Raw genomic sequence first — 26,475 nt, forward strand, 5'->3', positions numbered from 1 at the left:
GTGGCATACTAAATCCTTAGTCAGTGGTCACCATCCCGTGTTGAACATTCAGGTTCATTCTTCAGGCCGATGGTAGAGGAGTTTAGTGACCTGAGGTCTACTCTCTGGGTCACAGGGCAGTGCTCATAGTGTGGGAGCCTCAGTAAAGGATTACAGAGCACTTAGCTAATCCAGTTTGCCACTGTATATAGACGTCAGCACTGGTATAAAAATACCAGAGTGTTACTTAACTCAGACTTCTACTTTCCTTTCATCTTAGACCTTGGAACAAGGAGTCCGAAAATGACACTCTGCATGTTTGGGGGTCTTCATCTGTCTGACTGTCTCCTCCAATTCTTTCTCTGGCCTTTGGGGCCCAGGACTTAGCATCAGCCCTCCACCCCCAGGGTCTCAGACTTATGGCCTCAGCTAAGAACAGTAGTATGGAGTGAGACTCTGAGACTTGCACTGAGCCTACAACTCCTGCCTGCCTGCCTGCCTGCCTGTCTGTCTGATCTTCTATCTTGCTCCCACACTTTTTTTCTTACTTGATGCTATTTGTACCTTTTAAAGCCCAGGCTAGGGGGCATGATCTGCCTGATTTTTAACATGTTTTGTTTGGGGAACTGACTGATTAAGGTGTTGAGATTTCTTTCCTAGCTAGACATGATGCAGAAGGGAAGCCAGCGTAAGGAGAATCTGGGCAAGCCATAAATGAATGATTGGAACAGAGTGATGCTACCGTTTGGATTCCCCAGCTGCTGGTATCTCCTTATTCTCTCAAAGACATGAGTAAAATGTGTTCCTCTACTGAGACACTTGGATGGAGTATTTGCACAAAGGAAATGGGGCCATTTCAAAATGTCCAGTATGCCATAATCAGTGCCGCCCGGCCTGTGGTGTAATTAATGGAAACATTGGCGACAGTCTGCCCATTGTTTGCGCTGGTGCAACAGGAAGTGGCAGGGCAATAGGGAGCCCAAGGAGAAGGTTTACGTAATGCAGAAGGAAGTGGCCAGAGCTCTGCTCAGCAAGCAGCTTTCTAATACAGACCTTGGCTCACCTGAGTGCCCTCCTTCTCCTAACATATACAGAGATGTTCATTTGTTGAGAGTGTTGTTTGGTCTTTGACTTTCTTTAACAATAGATTTTTGTTTCCCTTATAGCTAGAAATGGTGTCCTAAGAAACTTAATATTAGATCCCATACAATTATAACTCAGTTGCAAGGCAGAACAAATTATGGAAAAGAAAATGTGACCAGCAGGCTTAACTATGGACTATGCTGTGGTGGTTCTTGAAGTCAGGACATCTGGAGTTGGGTGTTGGCTGCCCATACCAGCTGTGTGACATGAAACAAGGGGCCTACCACTCTGGAGCAGGCTTCCTCTTTAAGAGGAAGGATGGGATTGTGACATCTTGAGGGCTCTCAGTTTTCCTGTGCTTTGTCATGAGGTCCCTGAGGCCTATCAAAGTGTACAGTGTGTAAAGAGATGCTAGCCCTGCAGTGTTCCTCAGATTTGCTTTGTCAATATCCACACTGACTCTGGGAATGTATTGCTTTTGTTTTTTAAAAAGTAAATGTTGGTGTTTATATTAGAAATCAAGTATTTTCTTACTTTACTTGAAAATTCATCCATTATGGGGTTTGAAAAGGCATCACAAACCTCGTTCAATGGGTATGGATTTAATTAAAATAAGCTAACATCTGAATCAATGGTTCTGTAGAAAAGAGGAGTGAGTAGAAATGAAGTGGAGGTGTCTGTTTGTGAATCTTGGCTCTACTGATTTAGCTGGGTGACCTTGGGCACATTTTTTGTCTTCTCAGGAGCTCCAACTTCCCATCTTTAGCAGAAAAATGAGAGTTCCTTGAGGATTGTCATGGGACAAAAGAAAGGCATATAGAGTGTACAGCAGTGTCTGCTGTTTAGCGGACACTCAGGGGACAGGAGCTGTAACTTGCAGAGTATCTCATCACGGTTGTTAAAATAATGAATGTTGTATACTGGGCTCCACCTTCCAAGTCAATCTGTGGATTACCAAAAGATGCAGTCCCTACAGTGTGTTTTGTTTTCTGTACGTCAACTGCCATTTGCTGTGATGGGGTTTCGTTGTCTAATTTCCAGAGTTCTAGTATACGTATGAGAATGAATGACTGGAGTTTATTCTGAAAGCTGTCCGTGCAGCCTATTCAAAACTCTCCTACCGGGAAACAGGGCCACTTCAGAATACCAGCATGTGGTAACTGGTGCCATTCAGCCTGTGGTATAATTAATGAAAACTTGTATTCATTGTCAATTATGCAAGAGAGAGTCATCCAGAAAAGACTCCTGTGGAGAATGCTGAGTCCTCTGTGGGAATGGAAGAGGCCAGAGAACACTGAGGTGACCCTGAAAGGTTCAGGGTTGAGCCTTTTGATTGAATCCCCACTCGACATCAAGATGTGGACGTGTGACAGGAGGCAAGAGTGATGATGGGCCAGAATGGGCCAGCTTTGAGTGACAACAGGGTTGCCTAGTCTCTGAAGTGGAGACAGCTAATGGATGGAAGCTGGCGTAAGGAGCCTAATCACCAGGGTGTAGAATGCACACCTTAAAGGTGCCTCCAGTCAGGAGCTTAGAGAAATGGCCTGCCAGAACCCTTGCTGTGTTACAGACGTCAGAATGTCATGCTGTACTCCTTAGGAATCCTTCGTTTTTATTGAAAAATAAAAGAATGTGGCCAGTATGAGTCAATTTCAGAACACGAAGGGGTGGTGAGGGTGCGTCAAGTCCTTCATTGTGGCTTGTTATTGTCACAGTAAAGCATGGGGCTGGACATCCAACTTTTCCCTTGGATGGTTGCTCTTGTGGCCTGGGTGTCTACCTTGGGTTTGTAATGCTTTCCCTGTCTGCAGTGGTTTGTTTGAGGCCCACTGGACAGTGTTTAGTTTAGGATTGCCAAAGAGGTTTCATCATTGTGAACTCTGAACCTTTGCAAGTGACCACCTGGAGTCCAGTGTCAGGACAGCCCCCCCCCCCAATCAGATTTAAGAACACCCTCAGGGGGTTGCTTGGTGCTATTATAGGTGTGGAAAGAAGTTCAGGTATTGGGTTTGTTTATTTCTTAAGACTCATATCTGAGTCCCATAGCTTACTCATTTTCAGGGTACAGTTCAGTGAGTGGTCTTTAGTGTAAGTGAAAGATTCTGTAACTAACACAAGTAATCCCAGAACACTTGTCATACCCCAGAAAGGGACACACATTGTCACTTCCACTCACTGTCTCACTACCTGGCACCTCTTCTACAGTCTTCTCTATTGATTGACCATTTGAGGCCTTACATGTGAAAGGAATACTATGATATGGGACCATGTGTGCATGCTTTCTTCACTTAGGGTGACACTTCTGAACTTTATCCGAGTTATAGTTTTACATTTCATTTGACTTCATGGCCAAATGATACTCTGTTCTATGGACATACTACATTTTGACTCTCCCTTCCTATACTGAAGGACACTTGGGTTATTTCTGTGTCTGCTACTGTGAAGAATGATATTGTGAACACTGACATAGGAAGTCAGGCATTTCTGCAGATTTTGTTTTCCTCCTGTATTTTCCTGAGTTGAAGGCTGGCTAGTGATAGCTCTCTGTACCAGTTTGAATGCCTACTGTTAGAGAAGCTCTCCACACCATTGCTGGCACTTGTGTGGTGGACCAGTTGCCACTTTTACGTCCCAGGAAACTCCTGAGTGGGGAGAAGTGAGAAATATTAGCTAGAAAGAGAGACCTAGATGACGACGAGAGGAAAGACAGAAACACAGGATCGCATTGGGAGGGCCTGGGTCCTTATCCACCAGGCCCAGAACTTCATTCCAAAGCGCTTTTTATAACAATGCCAAGGGGAGGAGCAAAGGACCTCCCCCTTGCTAGATACAGCCAAGTGTAGACCCTTCCAAACACCTGGTACTCAGGCCTGTGGTCCAATCATCTTCTTATGCAGCCCTGCTGGGCAAAACCACCAGGACACCTACATGGGCCCCAACACACTTGCTGTTGTCTGTCTTTTGATTTGAGGCCTCCTACTGGATGAGAAGTAGTCTTTCTCTGCTTTGATGTTCCTTTCCTAAATGACTAGAGACATCAGCATCTTCTCATGGGCTTACTGGCTCTTTCTGTCTTCTTTGAGGAAATGACTAGGCTGTAATTACACCTCCATATTCTGCCTGCAGGGCAGTACTAATTCCTGTAGCTATGCTAACTGCTTTCAGCTCAGAGTAGATGCACTGAAGAAGGTCAGTGTTAAAGCAGTTTTCTTTGAATGTGGTCATATAATTTGTGAAATTGCTTTTGAATGCTATGAAGAACAAATCTCCAAACATACTTGCCCATCCAGTGAGACTTGTTGTAATAATATGACCTTGCAGTTTATGCCTCTGTTTACAAGTCACACTTGCATATATCATCTCATTTGCACCTTTTTAAAAGGTTTGATTGTGTGTGTGTGTGTGTGTGTGTGTGTGTGTGTGTGTGTGTGCGCGTGCTCGCTCGTGCGCGTGCGCCTATGAGTGGGCATGCACATGTGAGCATGGGTGCCCTCTGAGGCCAAGGGCATTGGATCCACTTGGATTGGAGTTACAGATGGTTGTGCGCCTAACATTGGGTCTTCTAGAAGATCAGTACATTCTTAACCACTGGGCTATCTCTCCAGCCCTCATTTATAACTTTAATATCACTCCTGTGATATACTCCTCATTTTAGAAAGGAAAAGCCAAGACTGATTCCTGAAAGCCATATAAGTAGCACAGTTTACATCTGTGACTTCTGATTTCTGTTTCTTGTGGCAATAAATTAACAGACCACTAGCTTCTACTAACCTGGATGCTAAGAATGTCAGAGAGCATCTGAGGCCTCTGGGAGAGGTTTTCCCACTTTGTCATAGCAGCCTGCCTGATGTTCCCACCAATGTTTTTGAGAAGTGTCTTGACTTACAATTTTCTGTTGCCTTTAACTATAAAAACTTCATGAGATGATTACCACAGTAGAACACTGTATTTAGGGTAACCTGAATCTGTTTTCAGGCCACAGTCACTCATATTTGGCTCCAGAACAAACTCTGAGGTAAAAGCTGTTTTGTGTTGACAGTGCCCATTGCCAAATAGACAAATCTGGTCATAGCCAGGTCCCAATAGACCGTTAATGACCTCAGAATTCACCAAATGAGTTATTGTCATTTTCCCACTTAGCTCTTCAGGAAAAGAGCAGAATCACGCACCCCTGAATGTTCTTGCATTATCCATTCAGAGAGGGAACAAGGCTGCGATAGAAGAGGAATTGGAAACATGACAGGCAGCTGCTGGTCCTGTCCCCCAGCCTGTTGCTTCCTAAAGCCGTGTTCCTAATGTGTTCTTCTTGGGAAATAGAATTTTTTTTTTTTTTTTTTTTTTTTTTTTTTTTTAGAAAAGCATTCTTATACATTGTCTTTATTTTTTTTTAAGATTTATTTATTTATTTACTATGCATGCAGTATCCTGCCAGAGTGTATGCCTGTAGGCCAGAAGACGGCACCAGATCTCACTATAAATGGTTGTGAGTCACCATGTGGTTGCTGGGAATTGAACTCAGGACCTCCAGGAGAGTAGCCAGTGCTCTTAACCTCTGAGCCATCTCTCCAGCCCCAGGAAATAGGATTGATGTGCAGAGAAGGTAAACTATCTATTGGGATCAAGTCACAATTAACCTTGAGGCTGAAGTTAACAGAGATGTCACAATAAAAGCTGAATGTTACTTTTTAAAACATTACTTTTAAAGGATGAGGAAAACAGACATTTTTTTCATATTTTCTTACTTAAGCCCATAAAGCAGTTTTTATTTTGAGATAAGGTCTTGCTATGCTGCCCAGGCTAGCCTCAGTCTCCTGAGCTTGGCCAGTTTTCTTATCTTTTCGGTGCTGAGAGTACAGATGTATACCACAATATTCAGCTCACATTTCCTTTCCACTTAAGTAGTGGAGAAAAATAAAAACTTGCTTTTGTTTTGGGTGTCACTATGTCAATGGCTGGCCTTGAACTCAGACACCTGCCTGCCTCTGCCTCTCTAGTGCTGGGATTAAAGGTATGTGTCCCCATGCCTGGCATGTTTTCAAAATGTCTTATTAAGGGCTTGGGGTGTGGCTCAGGTTTGCATAGCATGTATGAGGCCCTGTGTTCACTACCTAGTACTGACAAAATATTTCTAAAAACACATGTACTCGTGTGTACTCACATCATATTTTTATTACTATCCTGTTGGGTCTGACCAAGTAGTTGTAAGAGTCACTTATATTCCTAGCTGAAAACAGCAGCTAAAAAGACTTGGGGCCAGGGCCAGAGCATGTGCCCAGCCTGGGTCGTGGGTCCCCTCCCTGGTACTCCAAACAGATAACGAAGAAAGGACAGGAAGGACTTGTGGGTAACTAGAAGTCGGCTTCTCTGGTGGTGTGAGAGAATTTAGCTCTGTTGGGAAACTTGGAGGGAACAAGTTGTAAGATTTCATAGGTCAGAAGTTCACGACAAAGATAAAGTCTTGGGCGACACACAGTGGGAAATTGTAGTGTGATTGTGCACTGTGTGTGATTGTGGCTCTGGCCTTGGAGATGAGACACAGCACCTCCACCTTTGCAACAAGGACACTTGTGTCTCTGTACCCTTCGGTTGCACACCATGTTTCCCTTTAGCAATGCTTTCCAGTCTAGATTTCTAGACTGTGTTCCTGTTCAGTTCACATGATCAGTTATCTAGCTTGTTTTCTGCCTCTTCTAGACATTGCCTACATTCTGTCAGCACTCTAGGGCAGGACTCTTACCATCGCCAGTGGAGGGATGAGGAAGCTGAGGCTGAGAGCTGTTAAATAACTGAAGCCTCCAGTTGAGCTCTGTCCAGGTGTGGAAGGTGAACCATTGGGAATTTCAGCCAGGACTCTAAAGGCACCTATGTTCCTCACTGGAGCAGGCCCCTCCTGAAGCCTGATGGGTAAGCACACTGGACACAGGAACCATCAGTGGCCACTGTACATCTGACAACAGGAACTACCCAGAGACAAAGGACATTGGTGAGCCTGGAGCCCTAGGTCTGCAGAGTGATTTGAAAATTGAGCAGAGGACCTGAGTTCTGATCCCCAGAACTCAGAGAAATCCAGGTGTGACCGTGCATGTCTGTAGTTCCAGCACCTTCAGGTGAGGTGGGAGGAAGAGGCAGGGGAGTCCTAGAGGCTTACAGGCACCCAGCCTGGGGTCCCCAGCAGAACAAAGACTAGCCAAGTGAAGGTGAGGAGTGATGCCTGAGGTTGTCCACTGACCACACGTGTCCCATGGCACACCCACACCCACACTCAAACACACACACACACACACACACACACACACACACACACCCCATAAACACATAAAAGCAACAAAATGAAAAGCAAGCACGGCCTGCTGCTGCTCTCACTGTGGCGAGGCTCCAGGGGCTCAGTCAGTGCAGCTCCGTGGTAGCATCCTCCGCTGGCCTCTTCCCCAAGCATGCCCACCCCGTGCCCCTCCGGCTCTTTGTGTCCATGGTTCCCTAGTTCCTCTGAAGGGATGGAACCTATTCCAGGCAGTCCTTTGGTCTTCTCTCCAGGTCAGAGGCCCATTTCCAGTGTCTGCATTGCTCCCTGCTGCTTTCACACACACACACACACACACACACACACACACACAACCAGTCATTTGATGTTTAACAAAACAGAGACACACTCCTTGGGGATTTATTTTATGATCGTGTAAAAACTTAGCTCTCACCTCAGAGAATAAGATAGTTTATTCGGAAGCCCAAAATTTGTGACTGGTCTGGGAACACTGATTCAGGTTACCCTGAATGCCATATTTCAGTTTGGTAACAGCTTCTTCATGAAGTTTTTGTAGTGGCAGGAAAAAGAAAATCATCTAGATTCTGCATATGTGAGAAAACATGCAAATTCTAAGCTGGGCTTATTTTGCTTACAATGACAGTCTCCTGTTCTGTCCATTCTCCTTGCAGATGACATAATTCCACTCTCCTTTTATTCATTCTTAGAGCTGAACAAACTCTGGTGTGTGTCCTGCATTCTACCATTCATCTCTTGATGGATGGCTAGACCGACTATTCTTTTTTAATGTGTGTTCTTGGTGCTGTGGACAGGGGGCGTTATTTCTGGGCTGTGTTCTGTCCATTGGTCATCATGTCTATTTTGATTCTGTAGTTTCATAGTATGTCTTGGAGTCAGGTATTACAGCCCCTCTAGCTTTGTCCTTTCCTCCAGGGCCACGCTGCTCAGGCTCCACTGTGGCTCATCCAAGTTTCGGGAGCACCCTTCATGTGTCTGTGCAGAATGTTCCTGGTGTCCTGATAGAACGTGGATTTTTCTTAATACTAATTGTAATACTAATTGTTTTTCTGGATGTACACCTCTCAATGGTGAGATCCTGAGGGTTAACTGAACAATGAGATCCTGAGGGAGCAGCACCTCTTTCTTATGCTGGTGTCTCAACCCCCCCCCCCCCCCCCCATGGCAGAGGCTTATGCAGAAATTAGAGACTGCTTCTCCCTGGCCTGGCACTGTGGCTCTTACCCACAAAAGACCCATGGCTCGGACCTCTAGTGGCTTACCTCCCTGCCAAGCTATGGGCATGACTTCCATGTTCTCCTTCAGCTGTGGCAGAGAGGATGGAGGAACAAAGCAGAGGTGAGCAGTTCACTACAGTTGGCGACTGACACCCACCAGAACAGACCAGAACACAGGCACATGACCACAGCAGGGACAGGTTTTAAAACAAGAGTCACAGGGTTGGGGATTTAGCTCAGTGGTAGAGCGCTTGCCTAGCAAGCACAAGGCCCTGGGTTCAGTCCTCAGCTCCAAGGGGGTGGAGGAAAAAAAACCCACGAGTTGTGGAGAATAAACAGTTGTTCTCTGTTTTCATTGGAAAATCAAATTGTTTGTTTAAATAGTTGGGGTTTTCTCTTTCTGGGCCTGCTTGTGTTTCCTGGAACAGTAAAGTCATGTTAACAGACAGTGGAAAAGTCAGGTTGTTGTGCTCAGTGAACAGTGTGGGTGGAAGGAGTTTGGGTTTGAGTGTCTCTGTCCTTGAGAGCCAGCATAGCACATGGCATGTCCTGAGAGCCACAGTCTACAGAATGGTGTGTACATGTTCACCCACAGAAGTGCCACCTCCACTAGGCAGTATCTACATGCCCAGCTGGATATGGGGCCATGCAGGGAAGCATGTGCATCTTAACAAACACTTCACAAGATGGTTGTAAAACCACTGAATTGTATGCATGTCAGGGTCCATGAGCTGATTGCCCAGCACTTTAGCCATGGCCCACAGGAGTCTGGGAGGTCAATTCAGGTAAACTCCTATATCTGACTTCATGTGTCTGTCCTGTGGTTGGTCAAGGATGGAGAGCAGGGGAATCTCCCAGCAAGGTAGGACGTCACAACTGGAGGCGGTTCCGGAGTGTGAGCAGTTGAGTGAGCTGTACTGGCTATACCCTCCCACTTCCCCTGCCCCTCCCAAGAGACTTATTTGGGGGCATCTGGGCAGACCCAGTGGCCAGCCCACAGGGGCACTGAGCGACTGGCAAACGCTTCCTAAGAGCCAAATCGTTCATGGGCAGATGTAGTGGGTAGCCATCCCAGCCTTGGCCTGGAAGTTCCAACCCTCATTGAGGCTTCGGTAATGGTCACGCCCACAAGGTGGGGCTGAGGGAGGAACCTGAAGACCCAGGATCTAGAGGAGAGGCTTTTCTTTGTTCTGGGACCCTGGACGCTGAAGGTAGACTGAGCAGAGTTCTCCAGAGAACACCGCAGGACTGCGCCATACCTTTCCCAGACCCTGCAACCTATCCCTTCATTTGTAAGCTACCCCACAAAATAAACCTCCCTTTTAACTACGTGGAGTGGCCTTAATAATTTCAACAATAGGTAGGTCCTCGGAAGGTATCTCTTTCACACTGAGTTCCCAGTAAGGTGGGTTTGGGGTTTTGTTTTGCCCCTCCTACCAGCTCCCCTTTTTTTCCTGAGTATTTGAAGACCAACTGGAGAAGTACTAATACTGTCTGCCCTCCACCTCCCTGCCCATTTCTCCCATCTTTGTCAAAACCTTTTTCGAAGGTTCCATGAAGTAAGACATTCTGTGCTCCATGCTGGAGCCGGGAAGGGAGTAAATGGGCAGGAGGAATGGTTGCAATATTTACAAGTTTGGGGTGCGATGAGAGTCTTGAAGGTGTAAGTGTCTGGTAAGGAATGGGGGCATAGATATAATGGGGTCCTTGCTGAGGGGTACAGGCATGCAAAACACAGGAGGTACCCTCCCTTATCTTCTCCAGTGATAGATCTGTGCAACTGAGAAAGGGCATTCCAGGCAGTGCTCAGGGTCTGACGTGATGTTCTGGTCCTCCATGTGGGCTGGAAGTGCTGCTTTGTGTCCTGGCATAGGAACTGTGCCTTCCCCTGTAGTTTCCCCAGACTGATCACAGCTTCACCAAAGCCATTCTGGGAGGAGGGGGCTGAAGACCAGGTTTTGAAAACTTCTGTACCATGAGTCCTGTGCTAGATAGCTATCTATCTGTGTACCATTTGGTCTTTCCCGAAACTGTGGATTACAGTCCTTTAATGACAGACAGATGGTCTAAAAACTGGTAGGTAATTTCCTCATGGCATGTGAGGTGCGAGCATGCACAGCTGTATGGCCGAGCCACTACACACTCAGGCTGTGGGACAGTGCCTGGTAGGCCTAGGCTGAAGGCTGGACAGCATATTCTGGGACTGGCTGTCCAGGTGTTGACACAGTTGCAAAGATCTGTTCACTTCAATAGAGCCAAACATAAAAAGTACGGTGTAAGAGATAGAGAATGCGGTGCCCGTGTAGGGCACTTGGGTGTGAGTGAATGTGAATGGAATGTGAGGCGGGAGAACCGCTGTCTGCCCTGACTATCCACTGGACACAGGCCACACTGCCCTTAGATAGAAAGTTTCCATCTGAGCCTACGAGAGGGGTTACTTTATAAACTAAAGTTTTTTCGTTGTTTGCTTTGCTTTCTGTTTGGAGAAAGGGTCTTACTATGTAGCCCTGTTTGGCCTGGAACTCTCTATTAAAGGTATGTGCCAGGCTAAACTTTAAATTCTGTAATTACACTTAACTTAAAATGTATATTGTACTACTGTGTAAAAAGTTCTCTTCATATTCCATATTCTGCAAGCTTTTTGCCTATTGGTTTAAAATGTTACCTTTGAAACTTAATAGATTTGTTTTTATTATGTGTATGACTATACCTGAGTGTATCTGTGTGCAGTGCACACATGCAGGAGCCCTTAGGGGTCAGAGAGGGTGTTGGATCTCCTGGAATGGGAGTTACAGGTGGTTGTGAACTGCCATGTGGGTGCTGGGATCCGAACCCTAGCTCTCTGCAAGAGCAGCACGTGCTCTTAACTGATAAAGCATCTCCAGCCCCATTCAGTGTTGGTGGTGTTGCAGTGTAGAGCCCGGCTTGTCAGCATCACACCCCACTAGTCATCTTGTCCCGTTTGATGTCTTGGTGGGCAGTGACAGGCCTGGGGTCCTTTCCTGTGATGACAAAGCCTTTTCCTCCCAAGGACTTCTCTGAGTCCATTCTGCAGTTAACTTTTTTCTTTCTCCCTCCCTCCCTCCCTCCCTCCCTTCCTTCCTTCCTTCCTTCCCTTCCTTCCTCCCTTCCTTCCTTCCTTCCTTCCCTCCTTCCTTCCTTCCCTTTCTTCCTCCCTTCCTCCCTCCCTTCCTTCCCTCCTTCCTTCCTTCCCTTCCTTCCTCCCTTCCTCCCTCCCTTCCTCCCTTCCTTTCTTCCCTTCCTCCCTCCCTTCCTCCCTTCCCTTCCTTCCTTCCTTCTTTCCTTCCTTCTCCTTCCTTCCTTTCCTTCCTTCCTCCCTTCCTTCCTTTCCTTCCTTCCTCCCTTCCTTCCCTTCCTTCCTTCCTCCCTTCCTCCCTTCCTCCCCTCCTTCCTTCCTCCCCTCCTTCCTTCCCTTCCTTCCCTTCCTTCCTCCCTTCCTTCCTCCCCTTCTTCCTTCCCTTCCTCCCTCCCTTCCTTCCTCCCTTCCTCCCTTCCTCCCCTCCTTCCTTCCTCCCTTCCTCCCTCCCTCCCTTCCTTCCTCCCTTCTTTCCTTCCTTCTCCTTCCTTCCTCCTTCCTTCCTTCCTTCCCTTTCTTTCTTTTCCTTTCTTCCTTTCCTTTTTTCTTTCTTAGAGAGAGAGAGAGAGAGAGTTCTCTGTAAAACTAAGGCATCTAGCACCATGATTCTCAACCAGAAGGTGAATGAGATGTCGCAACCCCTTTCGCAGAGATGGCTTAAGACATTGGAAAACACAGATATTTGCGTTACCTTTCATAACAGTAGCAAAATTATAGTTATAAAGTGGCAACGGAAACAGTTTTATGCTTGGGGGTTGGGGAGTTGTAACAGGTTGAGAACCATTTCTCTAGACACTGGTAAGCAGAGTGTAATGTTTTCTTGTTTCTGTTTGTTTGCCTCCTACAGATGGATCTGTCTGTGGAAACCCTCTTTTGCTTCATGCAGGAACGCCAGAAAAGATATGCCAAGTATGCAGAGCAGATCCAGAAGGTGAATGAGATGTCGGCCATACTGCGCCGCATCCAGATGGGCATCGACCAGACGGTGCCGCTGATGGAGAGGCTCAACAGCATGCTGCCAGAGGCCGAGCGCCTGGAGCCCTTCAGTGTGCGGCCTGAGCGGGAGCCGCACTAGCAGACGCCTGCCTCCCGCAGCTCCTTCAGCCTCTGCCTGGGCCCTGAAGTTTGCTTAGATGCGGTTGACCGACACGGACTCGCCCACGTGGTCATTCCTGATAACTGAAGTTGTTGGGACAGTTGAATTCCTTTGAATTCTTTAAAGAACTTTGCATCGAGAGTTATTTTTATTTTGCTCCGATTTTTTTAATTAAAAGTGTTATCTAGACTAGCTACTGTAATGAAACTGGAGAAAACATTAAGAACCCTGGGAGACTTGACTCAGGCCCTCTGGGTTGTGGTTGCAAACATAGTTATTGTTCCAGAAAGCTCCCGTCACATCGGGGAGGTATCTGCAGTGTCTTCCTCTCCTGCTGGGACACTGTCTCTGTTTCCAGGTGCCATGCCCCTTTTGTGGGTCACCGGAAACTGAATTCTCCCCTCACTCACTCCTGGAGTGTTGTCTGTTAGTAACTGCTGTCCCGACATTGTCCAGCCTTCGGTCCCCTTGGCAGACCTCGGCCTCCGTAACAAGGTTGGCACCCACATTTCACCCTGTCCACCAAGGGTGGGCCTTCTCTCACTCCAGAGAGCCACTGAGCTCTGCTGATGTGCTGGGGACGAAAGTGGAGGCAGTGCAGCCTCCGCCTCCGTTGCCGTCTGTGGGTCATGACGCCCGCCAGAGCTGCCGCCCATCACGGGAGGGAAGGAGGGAAGGAGGAGCCGCTCAAGGGAGGGAGGCTGGAATGAATGGAGGGCAGGCCTGAAGACAGGAGCTGGGGTCTGAGGAGACCGGGCTGGGGGCCTGCAGCCTCCACCTGTCCCTGTATTCCTCCAGAACCCAGAGGTGACGTATCAGGAGTCAGAATAGCTTTTAGTGTTTGTATATGATTAAAATTAATCTGTTTACTTTATTGTGTAGCAGCTAAACTTGACCGGATTCTAATCTTACCTTTTAATTTTAGTTATTATTGTCATTTTGTGTATGATGTGTCATGTGTGCATAGGATTGTCATAACGCACGCTTGGAGGTCAGAAGACAACTTTCCAGGCTGCTTCCCTCCTCCCACATTTATGTGGGCTCTGGGGATCGAACTCAGGTCTCTAGGCTTGTATGACAAGTGTCTTTACCCACTGAGCCCACAAAATCCTGTTTCTTAATCAAATATAATGTTTTTAAAACCCAAAACAAAATGTAGGGCATAAGATAGTTGAATGGCAGAGGAAGCATGAGTATTTAAGCTACAAGAAAGAAAAAATTAAATCAGAAATAGGGAAAAAATAGTAATATTTAGTAATTTCTTTTGTGGGTACCTGGAATTCAGTACAGGCCCAGCTGACCTTGTGGCTGCTTCCTCCTGTGTCCATGCTGAGGTTTCAGGTACTGTTTCACAATCCCTAATGAGTCTGGTATGTTCCAGAGGACTAAATATTAAAGATTGTCCATTTCTTTAGAGCTGGAAGAACCCAGGCCGGACCCACCCCTTTGAGGGCAGCCTTTTGGTCATATTCTGCCTCCCTTCCTGGGGCTGATGCTTTCGTTCCCCATGTGAAGTGGGTGAGGTGGGTTGAGAGAACTCTGGGGAGCTGCAGCGGCAGGCAGGGAGTGGGGCCATTGTCTGACCTGTGCTGGGCCCTGGTGAAGGTGATCTTCACGGTTTTGTCTCGTGACTGGAGCTTTACCAATTTCTAGAGCAATCCCCAGTGAGGTACAACTTAAAACAGATGTTCTGTACCAAGTCCTATGAAATACCCTAAGATGGTCCTAGACCATGTCCTGGGTGAAGGAAGTGGCAGCCTGCATTGAATAACCCCTCCAGTGTTTTCAGTGTACTACCCTGGTGAGTATGTTGAGTTGTCTGAGTTCTGATTCATTGATCTTTTCTTCCCATAGCGTTTCATTCTGTTTTTGATTTTTCATACTGCTTTAGTATTATTTCCACAAAGTGTTTTACTATGTGGTGTAGCTAGCTAGATGAGGCTCCATTTGTCCTCAGAAGCAGTTTTTCCTTTTTTCTAAGATTCAGATGGGCAGAAAGTTGAACAGCAATGCAGTAATTCTCATGTCTTCACTAGACTGGAACATTTTTAGACTACCACCACATCGTCTTTCCTGAGTTTCTGGAATGTTTAGAACCCAGCTCTATGCACAGAGACATGCTCATAACCCTTCAAAGAAAGAAGGGCTAATTTTCCACAGAGCTGTGTGAACAGTGCAGTCTCCCACCTGCACCATCAACTTTACTTTGCTTAGTGAGTGCCTGAAATGCCGCTCAGACTCAGCCCCTGAGGACCTGAGCATGGCAGAAAGGTTGAGGATGGAAAAAAGTTGGAGCAGCTAGCTCCCCTTCTTCAAGAAATTAGAGCAGGGCTAGAGTTATGCTGTGGGTGGGTGAGGTGGTGTGAGCTTGGCTCAGCCGAATTTCCCAAAGCCCCTCCTGGTCTTCTTTAGAGTGACGTTGGCCACCAGTGAAGTTCTGATGAGATTTGGAAGAAGAGGTACTGAAATTTGTCTTAGGTCAGGCCCTGTTCCATCTCATACACAGCTACTGGGATGTGCTGCAGCCTGGGTAGTGTCAGCTTCTTTGGAGCGTTCATGCACATGGATGAAAGCTCCCGTGTGAGAAGCTGCCGAGGGCTTCTGGGGTCCTTTCCCAAGGGAGTCTGGGAAGCTGAGAGATGTATCAAAACACCCTTTGCTGCCTCTTGGTCGGGTAGTATCCTATGGCCTAACTGGCCAGTACAGGTTGTTGTGGAAATGAAATAGCCAGAAGTTGTCAGAGAGCCCGGGATGGAAGTTTCTGTCCTTGAATTTTGGTAAGCCATCTTTATTTCCCTGAGCCTCAGTACTATTTTGGAGCTAATGTCCCTCATGAATGTGAAAGGCACAGTTCCCAGAAAACGGTACTGTTAGGAAGAGGTGAGACCTAGGAGATGGGACCTGGTGAAAGGAAGTCAGGTCATTGGCAAGCATGCCTTTGAGAGAAGAATGTCTGTTTCCCATCCACCGTCAAGTCTGTGGTACTCAACTCTAGTCATTTGTTTTGGTTTTGAGATAGGATTTCATGTAACCCAGGCTGCTGGCTTTGAACTCCCTCTGTAGCTGAGGATGTGACTTCAGATGCTGCAGTCTCTTCCCCCAAGTACTCAGATAACAGACAGGTGTCACCACACCCAGCACTTGGAGAGCATCTTTACCTGTTTAGGCTGTGAGCTCCCAGGACATCCCTCCCTCTTAAGGGCCTGTTTTGCTTCCCTGTGATGTGCTTTTCTGTATTTAGGGACAAACACCACTAGCTGCAGGTTCTTTGCTACCATGAAGGGTAACTGAAGCTGGTCATCACCTCTTGTTTTATGTGCAGATGTTTTTAATACCCGTGGAGTGGCATTAAAGCAAGTACTGACAAGGGCCTGAGGCGCTCACTTCTAGTCTCATTGCTTGGAAGGCTGAAGCAGCAGATCACTGTGAATGCAAGGACAGCCTAGCCCCAGTGAAACCTCGTATCCGAAACAAAAATGAAACCACACACTCAAAAAGCATGCCACAATCTTAGGGCATTGTTATAGATGTTTCTCTGGCTACTTTTGAGTCAACTTGACACAAGCCAGTCATTTGTGAAGCGGGTACTTCAATTGCGCAAATGTCCCCACTTGATGAGCCTGTGGGCAAGGACATTTTCTAGACTGATGTGAAAGAGCCCAGCTCATTGTGGGCAGTGCCACTTAACCTGGGTTAAGAAAGTAGGCTGTGGGGAGCAACCAGTAAGCAGCACCCCTCCATGGCCTCTGCATCAGCTCCTGCCTTCAGGTTCCTGCCCTGCTTGAGTTCCTACCTTGACTTCCTTCAATGATGGACTATGATGTGGAAGTGTGAGCCAAATAAACCCTTTCCTCCAATTTGCTTTTGTTCATGATGTTTTATCATAGCAACTCAACCCCAAGACCTATCTTTGTTTCCCTCAAAGTTGTATCATTAGTAATCATATATATGTACATATGCATATATGCATGTATATGATTTCTTACCTCTTAGAAGTTAACTCCTCAGAATATAAAATATACCATGAACCTAGATACCTAACCAGTGTTGTCTGCAGAGTCAATATTTGGTGAAATAAGTTTCAGGAACACCACAGGCTGGTGGAATGCAGGAATGGTTCCATTGTTTGGGCTTTGTGGTTTCTTTGGTTCATGTGCCAGGGAATCAAACACAGGGCCTTGCACATGCTACTTAAGCACTGAGCTACATTCCCAGCAGCGGCCTGGAGCTCTCCGTGTTCCTGCCTCCGTGTGTGTGTGTGTGTGTGTGTGTGTGTGTGTGTGTGTGTGTGTGACAGAACTGTGGAATTGGTGTTTTTCTTCCATCTTGACATGGGTTCTGGGGAATCTTGAAATCAGGTTGCCATGTTTGCATTTCACTGGCTGACGATTTTCTTTATCTCCATTCTGTCTGCCTTGTACTGATGGCATTTCATCTCTTTGGTGTGTACTTTTGATTAAACTGGTGAGGTTAAGCTTCTCATATGATCAGACATCTAAGTAGAAGTCATTGAGACATATATAAGATGGAGAACAAATTGTTGTTGAGATAGGGTCTCATAGAGGACAGACTTGCCTCCTAACCTACTGTGTGGCCAAGGATAACCATAACTCCTTAAGTTTCTACCTTCATACCCTGAGTGCTGTGATTTCCATTGATAACTGTGGGAGGCCAGCTCCCACCTTTTAAAAGGGTTCCTATGAGGAGGAGAGAGGGATAAGAAACTTAGAAAAGTAGCAAAGAGGAGAAAGACAGAAATACAGGACAGTTTTGGGAGGACCTGGATTAAAACCCAACAGCCCCTTCTGCCTCTTCAAAAGGCTTTTTATAGCAATGTCAAGGGGCGGGGCAGAAGACCTCCCCCTTGCTAGATCAAAGCACACCACACAGCCAAGTGTAGCCCCTTCCAAACACCTGGTAATCACCCTGTGGCCAAATCATCCCCTATGCAGCCCTGCTGGGTAAACAAGCTCATATTCTCGGACCCTGAGTAATTTGGACCTCCACAGATAACCATGTCTGGTTTATATGGTGCTAGGGTTCAAATTTGGCACCGTATGACGGAGGTGAGCACTCTACCACCTGAGCCTCATTCCACTTTCTAAGACAGTCTTCAAGAACTACCCTTCCTGAGTCTTTCCTGGAAGGACTGTGGAGTCCATCTGTAGCAGGCATGCAGGCTGCTGTCCTTTCCTTTCTACACTGTCCTTGTATACCCTGAAATCAGGCAAGGAGAGCTTCTACAGTGTGCACCTGGAGGGGACACAGGCCAGCATCCACCACTGTTCCAGGTGAATGACATATGTGATGTGTCACCTGCAACTTCCATTTTAAATGGCTAAACTCATTTGTGGTTCTGTGACTCCTTTCTTTTGCAACATGAGATAGGGTGGCTCTCACCAAGGTAAGAACTGCAAGGAGAGGTAGCTTCTCACACTTATGTATAAACAGGTACCAGTTTTGATTTTATTTCATCATATTAACATACATGACACATCAAAATGAGAAATGCACAACCATTCAACAGCTTGCTTTACTCCAAAGAACACTATATTCATATTAAACATTTATAGTCTTTCCACTCTAACTTTACAAATGGTCTAAATGATTTCCAGCATTTCTCAGAGTCTAGTTTTGCTCATTAAAATCACTGCTTTGCATCACTGCACAAGACTCCAGGCTTCCCTGTGCTCACATGAGGAGAGCCAACCACCATACCACCCACAGTGTGCCTCAGAGGCAGCCCTTTCAGCATGGTAGTTATGATTCCCAGAACTGATCATATGACATTAGCGATGAAGACCATGGCCAGAGAGCCCTACATGACTTATGGCATAGGCAGTACACCGCCCAAAGATACTGACGCCAACCCCTTGATCCTCCTGGAACATCCTTAATGATGAGCTATTGCTTTCACTTTTAAGTTACGTCTTGCCAGTGTGACCAGACTTTAAGAGGGTGGATTCTTACACATTTAGTGTGTGTATCAAAATTCACTGTGAAGCTTTGGGAGCTTCTGATTACATAAGAGATTTCGATGTATATCAAAAACACAGCTTGCTGAACAGAGAACCTCCAGAGTGGCAATCTGCTCCCTGGGCAGTGTCTGCTCTGCCGTCATCTTATGCCCAGACACAGCTTATCTGTACAGAACCAGTATGTCCATGAGGCTCATGATCTTCACGATCAAGCCCTTCAGCTTCGAACCATGTCACTCTACGCTCGTTTTAGCAATCACTATAGGAAACATTAAGTCACATCCTAGTCAAAGGACCGTCCACTTCACAAACATAGAAAAACCTGAGATATGAGTCAGCCCCTTGCAACACTTAAAGAGCCATGACCATACCTGCCCACACCCACACCCTGCTGATGTGAATTAAGGCCTTAAGAAGGGCTGTACTCTAGAGGAGAAAACTCAAGCCAGGAAGTTGAAAGGCAGATGAGTACTGTCCTGAACACACTTGTTCTTGCTACCTTCTATTCTCAGCTGCCAGGATTGCGTCCACACAGTGACTGTGTGCCAGGGACTGAGAAAGCACTGTGGGCCTCCACTCTGACATGTCCCTTCCTCGGAAAGCAGGCGGGGCAGCCTGTGAAAAGAGCTTTCCTGTATTCACAACTAGACAAAATTCAGCAACTCCTTTGTAATCTTTCTAGTATGTTTGACTCTGAATAGTTCTTGCTTACCAAAGCCCATGGTAGATTTGGAAGTCTAAGAAGATTCTAGAAGTAGTACCCTTGTTGTATACCACAGGGGAAAAAAGCCACTTAGGAAATCGGTTTCCTGCTTCAAGTTTTATCTTCCCGAATCTCCCTATAGTTTTATTCCATGTCATGAAACAGAACTGAAAACCATGTTTTGGCTGAGAACCTGAATGGGCTGTCACTCTGGCTCCCAAGCCCAATGATTCACATTTACCTCTAAACCAAGTCTGTGGTCAATTTAAGGATCAACAATCCACTTTAGATAATTCTTTGATTATTATAAAGAGGGAAGGAGACTGTTTAGTGTCCCATCCCTGGCGTAAGTCTCTAAGCTACCTGACTGCCCAGTCTCTAAGCTATGCTGAACTCTAGCTGGTCCCCTCCTCATTAAGGCTGAGAAGAAGGGTACATGGCAACTGCTCGTCCAGGCCCACTGGGATTTTGTGTATAGACAGTATGAATTTGTCTGGAAAGTGACAAGTTACATATTCCCAATGCCTAGAAAACAGGCTCCTAGACATGGTAGTGGTGATGGCCCCAAGTGTCTTGTCTGAGGTACTGGATTGGTTATAAGTAGATCTAGGCAAGGCTCCTAATAGTTCATCCAGCAGAATGATGTCCATGTCCTTCAGCTGTCAATCAAGCTTGGATTTATGACTCAGCTGTAGACAGGATCATTTCTCCTGGACTTCCCACTAGGGTCTGTCCCTAAGAGGGGCTTTCCTCCGACCCACAGCTGGCTCAGTCTCAGCGCTAAGGTGCACTAGGGAAGGGCCTGGACAGAGATGAGTTCTGGAGATCTCTGCTGCACATGAAAATGAGAGGGATTCTGCTTTCGAACAACAAAAACAAAACCCCTTGCTTTTGTAGGAACAAGACGTGCAATTCACTGAACAAGATCTCTTCTCCTGGCTGGGGGAGTTCTAACATCTACCCTTCCGCTCTTCTGAGAGAAGTAGCTGTTCTCAGTGCAGGTGTTGAGAGAACAACTGTGTTGATGATCCATCTTTTGCTTTTACACCGTAGCTCTATATTCCAAAAATACATATGTATATACATACACATATTTCAGATTTACAGGGAATATTTTTGTGAACACGACACAAAACAAAACGTCAACAGAAGTTACTGGGTCTTTCTTCTCAGGAGACCTCAATGATTTCCATGCTGCCTGAAAAGCTAGACTGACTGCCCACTTTCCCCAGCTCTTCCCTTGACCTGTTCTCTGACATGATGCTCTCTCCAAATTCCATTTGGCAGCTTCTGCGCTTCAACTGCTTTTCAAAGGGGCTCTCTTCATGCCAGCTCCGTCTCGAGTCAGCTCTGTCACTGGGCTTCTGCCGCCTACGCACAGAATAGACTTGGTCGCTGCAAGTGGGCAGCTGGCTACAGCTGTAGGCAGAGTAACTGGTGTTGCCTCCATAGACGGTTGAAGCAGAGCAGAAGCGGGAAGGCTCTGTGGCAAAATACCAACTATTGGTCAGGGAGGGGGCGGAGGACTGGGGAGTCAGAATATCCGAATGCCAGCCCTTGAGACCATGCCCTGCAGCAGACTTGGTGAGGTGTTGCTGGCTGGTGGAAAGGCCAAAAAGGAAGTTGGTGTGGTAATTGTCCTCTACACTCCCACTCCGATGCAGCGGTGAGAAGAAGGACCTCTGGGTGGCCCCACTACTGCCGGTTCTCACTGAGTGCAACCTCTTGCTCTGGCTCTCTGAAGGTCTGCTGGGTTGGGGCTGCTTGGGGACGTGGGCCTCCTCCTTATCTGGGCTGGTCTCTGGAGTCTGCTCTGATACCTCCTGAACAGGGGAGAATTGGCAGAGCTTGTTGGTCCCATCCAGTGTGGCAGAAGGTTTATAGTATTCCAAAGCATCCTCTGAGGAGAAGCCATGTAAAGATGCCGCCACACTGGCTGAATACGAAACAGATTTGATGTCGAGAGAGAAGGAACGCTTGAGCTTATTGCTGTCTTCCAACTTCTCTGAGGACAGCTGGAGCCCGTTGAAGGCCTGTACCAGTGGACTGTCCTCTAAGAGTGAAGGCTGCAAGCTGGGCACACTGGCAGGATGCATAAGCCTTTGCCCTGCTGCCTCTGAGGTAGAGTTGGCACAGGGTGGACTGAGAGACAGTGCACTCTTCCGTCCACCCTCCGAGGCCGCAGGCTCACTGGCTTTGTCCAGGTGCAGCAGCTTGAGTTTGCTCTTTGGCCCTGACACTCCAGTCTGTTTCTTAATCATCTTCTCAAAGTCCATGAGTTGGCCCAGAAAATTAAAGTTCGGAGATATGGTAGGTCTTTTTTCTTTCACAAACCTAAGGAGAGGACAAAGCAAACCCCTGAATTTCATAACTGCACTTTGTCTTGAGGACACTAAGAGCAAGTGACAGGACATCACTACACCTTCCCAATGCTTTGGAAGAGAGTGCATTTCTAAGGCCAGGGTCAAGGTGAAGAACACATTACGAGGGGAGCTGTGGTATGGACGGTGCAGCCTCCAGATGGTTCCTTATTTCTGAGAAGCCAAGACCTTCCCAGTAGGAGGACAGTTTGCTCAGCTCCGCTGCCTGCCACACACACTGAGCGGTGCTAAGCCTCACAGCAGCGTCAACATTCCAGGACCCCCTCTTGAGCGCTCACACTGATGTCCCAAGACAGTTCCCACAGAGATGGCACCAGATGGCAGTGTCAGAGCGCCCAAAGTGATCTCTGGTGCTAAACACTGTCCTGCTGAACTGAGTTGTTCAGTCCTTACCCTGCTTATCTCGAGCAGGTCAAAAGTCCTAAGGTTCAGAACAAAGCTACTCAATGATGGAGCTGGTTTCAAAGCCTCGGCTGTCTAATGCCTGGGCCCATTTTTGTGACTACCACGTTAAAAATTTCTTCAAGACATAAAAACTCAGAATAAAACTGTAATGTGACATGAGGGTGTGGGCCTTCCCACCTGGCTTCAGCCTAGGCAAAAGATGACAGGGACAGAGGCCTAACTGGAGAGCTAGTGCAGAAAAGAGGACCCATCTCTTCCAGCAAGACAGGCGGTCTAAGCAGCTCATTTCTTTAGTCCAGAATCTATAGTTTGAGAAATTCAAATATTAAAAAAGCCAACATAGGCTACCTATATTCTTATTCTTTTTCATATGAAGACCAACTGCTTCTCGCCGGCAGGGCAGCAGGGAACTCTGACTCTCTTGTCACCAGAGAGGACACCAGTCCTCAGCAGCCCTGCCACTGTCTGCCTTCCCGCTGAGATGAACGGAGAAAGCAGCCTAGTCAGAGTCACTCCCTATAAAACCTGGCCAATCAGCAAGATAGGAAGCTTTGTTCAGATTTTATACATGAGTGCATCAGGTTTTTTCATCTCGGAAGTACAAACAAGCAGAATGGACTCTGAGGAGCACTGTCAATCAGAAAAGGCCATGCTTCTCTAGCAACAAAAGAGGAACAAGCTCTCCTGATCTACCGTTACTAAAAGTAGCTGAGGATGAACACCACACATTGGAGAGAACCACAGCTAAGCAGAACTGTTCTCTTTCTCAGTCTCTGCAAGACCACGAGTCACTAGGAACCGGGGACAAGTGTGACCACTTCGTAGCTCTTCCTGTTTCAGGGAAAATGAAAAGCATGTCCCATAAGGCATGTTCCTGTCTGTACCTGTAAGCCTCATCTAGAGACATGTCCATCCTCTTCATGATGTAGGCAATAGCAATGGTGGCGGAGCGAGAGATCCCAGCTAAGCAATGAACCAGCACACAGCCATTGGAAGCTTTTGCTTTCTCTGTAGAAGCAAATTTAAGAGAGGTCACTAGGAATCTCTTCAGTAAGACAATCTTATACTCAGCATTACTCTGAATGCTACTGTCAATGTCTTCACCTGAGACTTCAAAGCAGATCTCACCTGTGTAGTCTCCTAGTTATCTTTTAGTATTGTTTATTAGGGGGAAGGGGAAAGGCAGTTATCTTGCCATTAAGGTCTCAAAGGATTATTAATTAGCAATGAATTACTACCTCAGATTGCTTGGCTCTTCTTCCAGAACTTTCGCCATTGTAGAGTGTATGTGTGCAGGAATCAATGGAAGACAAGTCAACCTCAGTCATCACTCCTCAGATGTACTTTGTTTTTCAGACAGTACTTCTCTGTCCTGGAACTCACCAATAGGCTAGGTAGTTGGTGGGCTAGCCAGCAAGCCTCAGGGTACTCTGTCTCTGCCTCCCCTGTACTGGGATTACAAGCAAGCACCTCCAAGCCCATCATTTTCACATGGGTTCTGGGGATCAAACTTGGGTTCTCACGCTTGCACAGCAAGCCCTTTAACAGGCTGAGCATCTCCCCAGCTATCCGCTTAACTCAAAAATCATGAATACGCTAGACCAGAGCTCTCTAATAGGAAGCTGGAGTTACTAACATACTGCATCATTTGAATTCCCCGAGCATATGCGAGGGACTCACGGATGCATTAGAAGCAAAGCCAGGGGATTCACACAGGCTGCCCTCTTTACTGATGAGGAGCTTCAAACGCTGACTTGTAGAACAGATGACATTATCCCAAATGGCCTGGAAGCAACTACCATGACTGATTCTGTTCTGAACAACTACACATGTGCTCAGCCATAAAGCTGCTGCCATGCAGCCAAATCCTTCCCTTTTCATTTATTAGTTAAAGCTGAGGTTCATTTTTTTCTTTCAAGACAGGGTTTTTCTGTATAGCCCTGACTGTCCTGGAACTCACTCTGTAAAATAGGCTGGCCTTGAACCCAAGGATCTACCTGCCTCTGCCTCCCAGCTGCTGGGATTAAAGGCATGAGCCACCATTGGTGGCGAGGTTAAAATTCTTAAAATTATGAGAACACAAGGGACCTGCACTGGCTACTGAATATAAAGCTGTTCCAGCCTCACACAGACTTCTAGTGGACATGATTTCTTATTCATTAGATACTAAGCAATGTAAGAGTATGCAAAGAATAAGCCACAAGCAGCGTCCCTGCTGGAAAAGGGAGTCAAACAGGAACAATGAACACCATCTACACTGACACCCAGAACCAGGCTAACACAAGTAACACACGGGCCTGCATGGGGCTCCTGCGTCACGTCGGCCACCAGCACTGATCCTCGACTCCTGCTCTCTCTTTTTCTTGGGCTAGAGCCTCAAAGCTAAGGTTTACACTCATGGCAATTCTAGTTCTCTGTTATAGCCATTGGACTTTTCCTATAATTTGATTCTTCCCCCCTTTTTCTATCTCAAGTATATGGTGAATGTGTAGATGTTGATCCCAATGCCTAGCTGAAGCTGCTCCAAATCATGCTGGGAAGCAGGCTTGGAAGGGCAGGAGAGAAATGCAGTGTAGACATTACCTAGCATGTTTAAAGCTCCAAACCCACTCCCAGCACGCACACTAAAATAATCTGGTTTCAGTGTTCCTAATTTTGAGTGATTTTTCTATTACTGCTAATAATGATCTGGGGCTGGAGAGGTGGTTCAGAGCACTTGCTGCTCCTGCAGAGGACTGGGATTTGGTCCTAGCATCCACATTGCAACTGTGCATAACTCTAGCTGCAGAGTATTTGATCCACTCTTCTGACATCCCAGCACCAAGCACATACACACATGCAGGTAAAACATGCATAAAGATAAATAAAAAAAAAATCTAAACTAAAATTTTAAAATAATTATTTCTTAAAAAATAGACTGGCCGGGCAGTGGTGGTGCACGCCTTTAATCCCAGCACTGGGGAGGCAGAAGCAGTCAAATCTCTGTGAGTTCAAGGCCAGCCTGGTCTACAGAGTGAGATCCAAGACAGGCACCAAACTACACAGAGAAACTCTGTCTTGAAAAAATAACCAAAAATAAAATCAAAAACAAAAGACTGTAAGAATCTATCTTGGTCCTGTCCTCACATTCCTCAATGGCAGTTAACACTGTGAGGCACACATTTTAAAAGATGATCTACTTTTAAAAATGGGGAAAATGGCAAGAAGGTTGAGCAAGTGAAAGTGTTCAGTGCATAAGCCTAACAACCCGAGTTTGAGTCCTCGAACCCACAGTGGAAGCAAAGAACCAGCTCCCCAAAGTTGTCCTCAGCCTCCATATGTGTGGTTGCACACGTGTGCCCACACTCGTGATTCATATACACATAATAATAATAACAGTAAAATTAAAATAAAATTTGGAAGGCAGTTGCAAAGAGGTAAACTGGCAGTCATACAGCCACAGCCCGAGTATCAATGAAGCCACATACACAAAGGAGATGCTGTGTCCAAGTAGAAGGTGCAGACTGACCCAGGATTGTCCTGACCTCCACACATGCACCATGTCATATGTCTGCTGTGTCATACACATGTTTATGTCCAATACATACGAGTAAACAAGTATTTCTTAGAAACCTGACAGTCACATGCATTACAATGTTGATGATACATTTCCTTTCCCCTTCAATTTTCTGTACTGTGCTCATGCTGTTTTTATAACCACAATTCATCTGATAATTTTTTTAAATGAAAAATAAAAGTGTTTATTCTGGAGTGGGTTCACTCACACACAGGTCTTGACAGAGTGAGTGTGAACCCGAGTCTTAGCGTGGGTGTCACACACAAAGACCTGGCAGAGAGGGACAGGACCATGCACAGGAAAGCCCTATCAGTCCTCAACAGGGCCCTCAGAAAGTAGTCTTCCTTGGCTGGCACTCACCAGCCATGCAAGAAATAACTGGAGGTGGCTGCCAATGTGGGAGCAGATGTTGGGGCAGAGGTCCTTGGGAATGTTAGACATATCTCTGTGTAGGAAATTAAGGAGCCACTGCAAGTTCTGGAGTGAGGAACAAGAAGACAGTGATGGAGAAACTGGCAATTACAGCAAGTTAGTACTACAGAAATCCAGGAACAACGCGTAGGTTTAAAAAGCACAGACAGAAACCTTTGCTCTAACAACATAAACAAAGGAGAGTTAAAAACTGAAGACGGACTGAGAGTGAGGAGTCAGAGAGCTCAAAAAAGGAAGTAATGGCCAAGGGAGGTTAGATCTACAGGCG

At 46.5% G+C, this 26,475-nt stretch overlaps 2 protein-coding genes across 3 annotated transcripts in view; one reads left to right on the plus strand and one right to left on the minus strand.

Moving 5' to 3' along the window:
• Borcs5 (BLOC-1 related complex subunit 5) overlaps positions 1-13,626 on the plus strand; it is a 72,317-nt gene extending 58,691 nt beyond the window's left edge. For both annotated transcript variants that reach the window (XM_036182324.1, XM_036182323.1), the window contains one exon: positions 12,504-13,626. In XM_036182324.1, coding sequence (XP_036038217.1) covers positions 12,504-12,731 — 228 coding nt within the window. In that variant the 3' untranslated portion in view covers positions 12,732-13,626. The remainder of the gene's footprint in view (positions 1-12,503) is intronic.
• A 4,568-nt stretch (positions 13,627-18,194) lies between these two features.
• The window catches only part of Dusp16 (dual specificity phosphatase 16), a 53,366-nt gene continuing 45,085 nt past the window's right edge, over positions 18,195-26,475 (minus strand). The window contains exons 4-5 of the mRNA XM_036181986.1: positions 23,104-23,227; positions 18,195-21,767 (exon numbers count right to left, since the gene is read on the minus strand). Coding sequence (XP_036037879.1) covers positions 20,603-21,767; positions 23,104-23,227 — 1,289 coding nt within the window. The 3' untranslated portion in view covers positions 18,195-20,602. The remainder of the gene's footprint in view (positions 21,768-23,103; positions 23,228-26,475) is intronic.

The sequence above is a fragment of the Onychomys torridus genome, chromosome 3, assembly GCF_903995425.1.
Source record: "Onychomys torridus chromosome 3, mOncTor1.1, whole genome shotgun sequence".
NCBI lineage: Eukaryota > Metazoa > Chordata > Mammalia > Rodentia > Cricetidae > Onychomys > Onychomys torridus.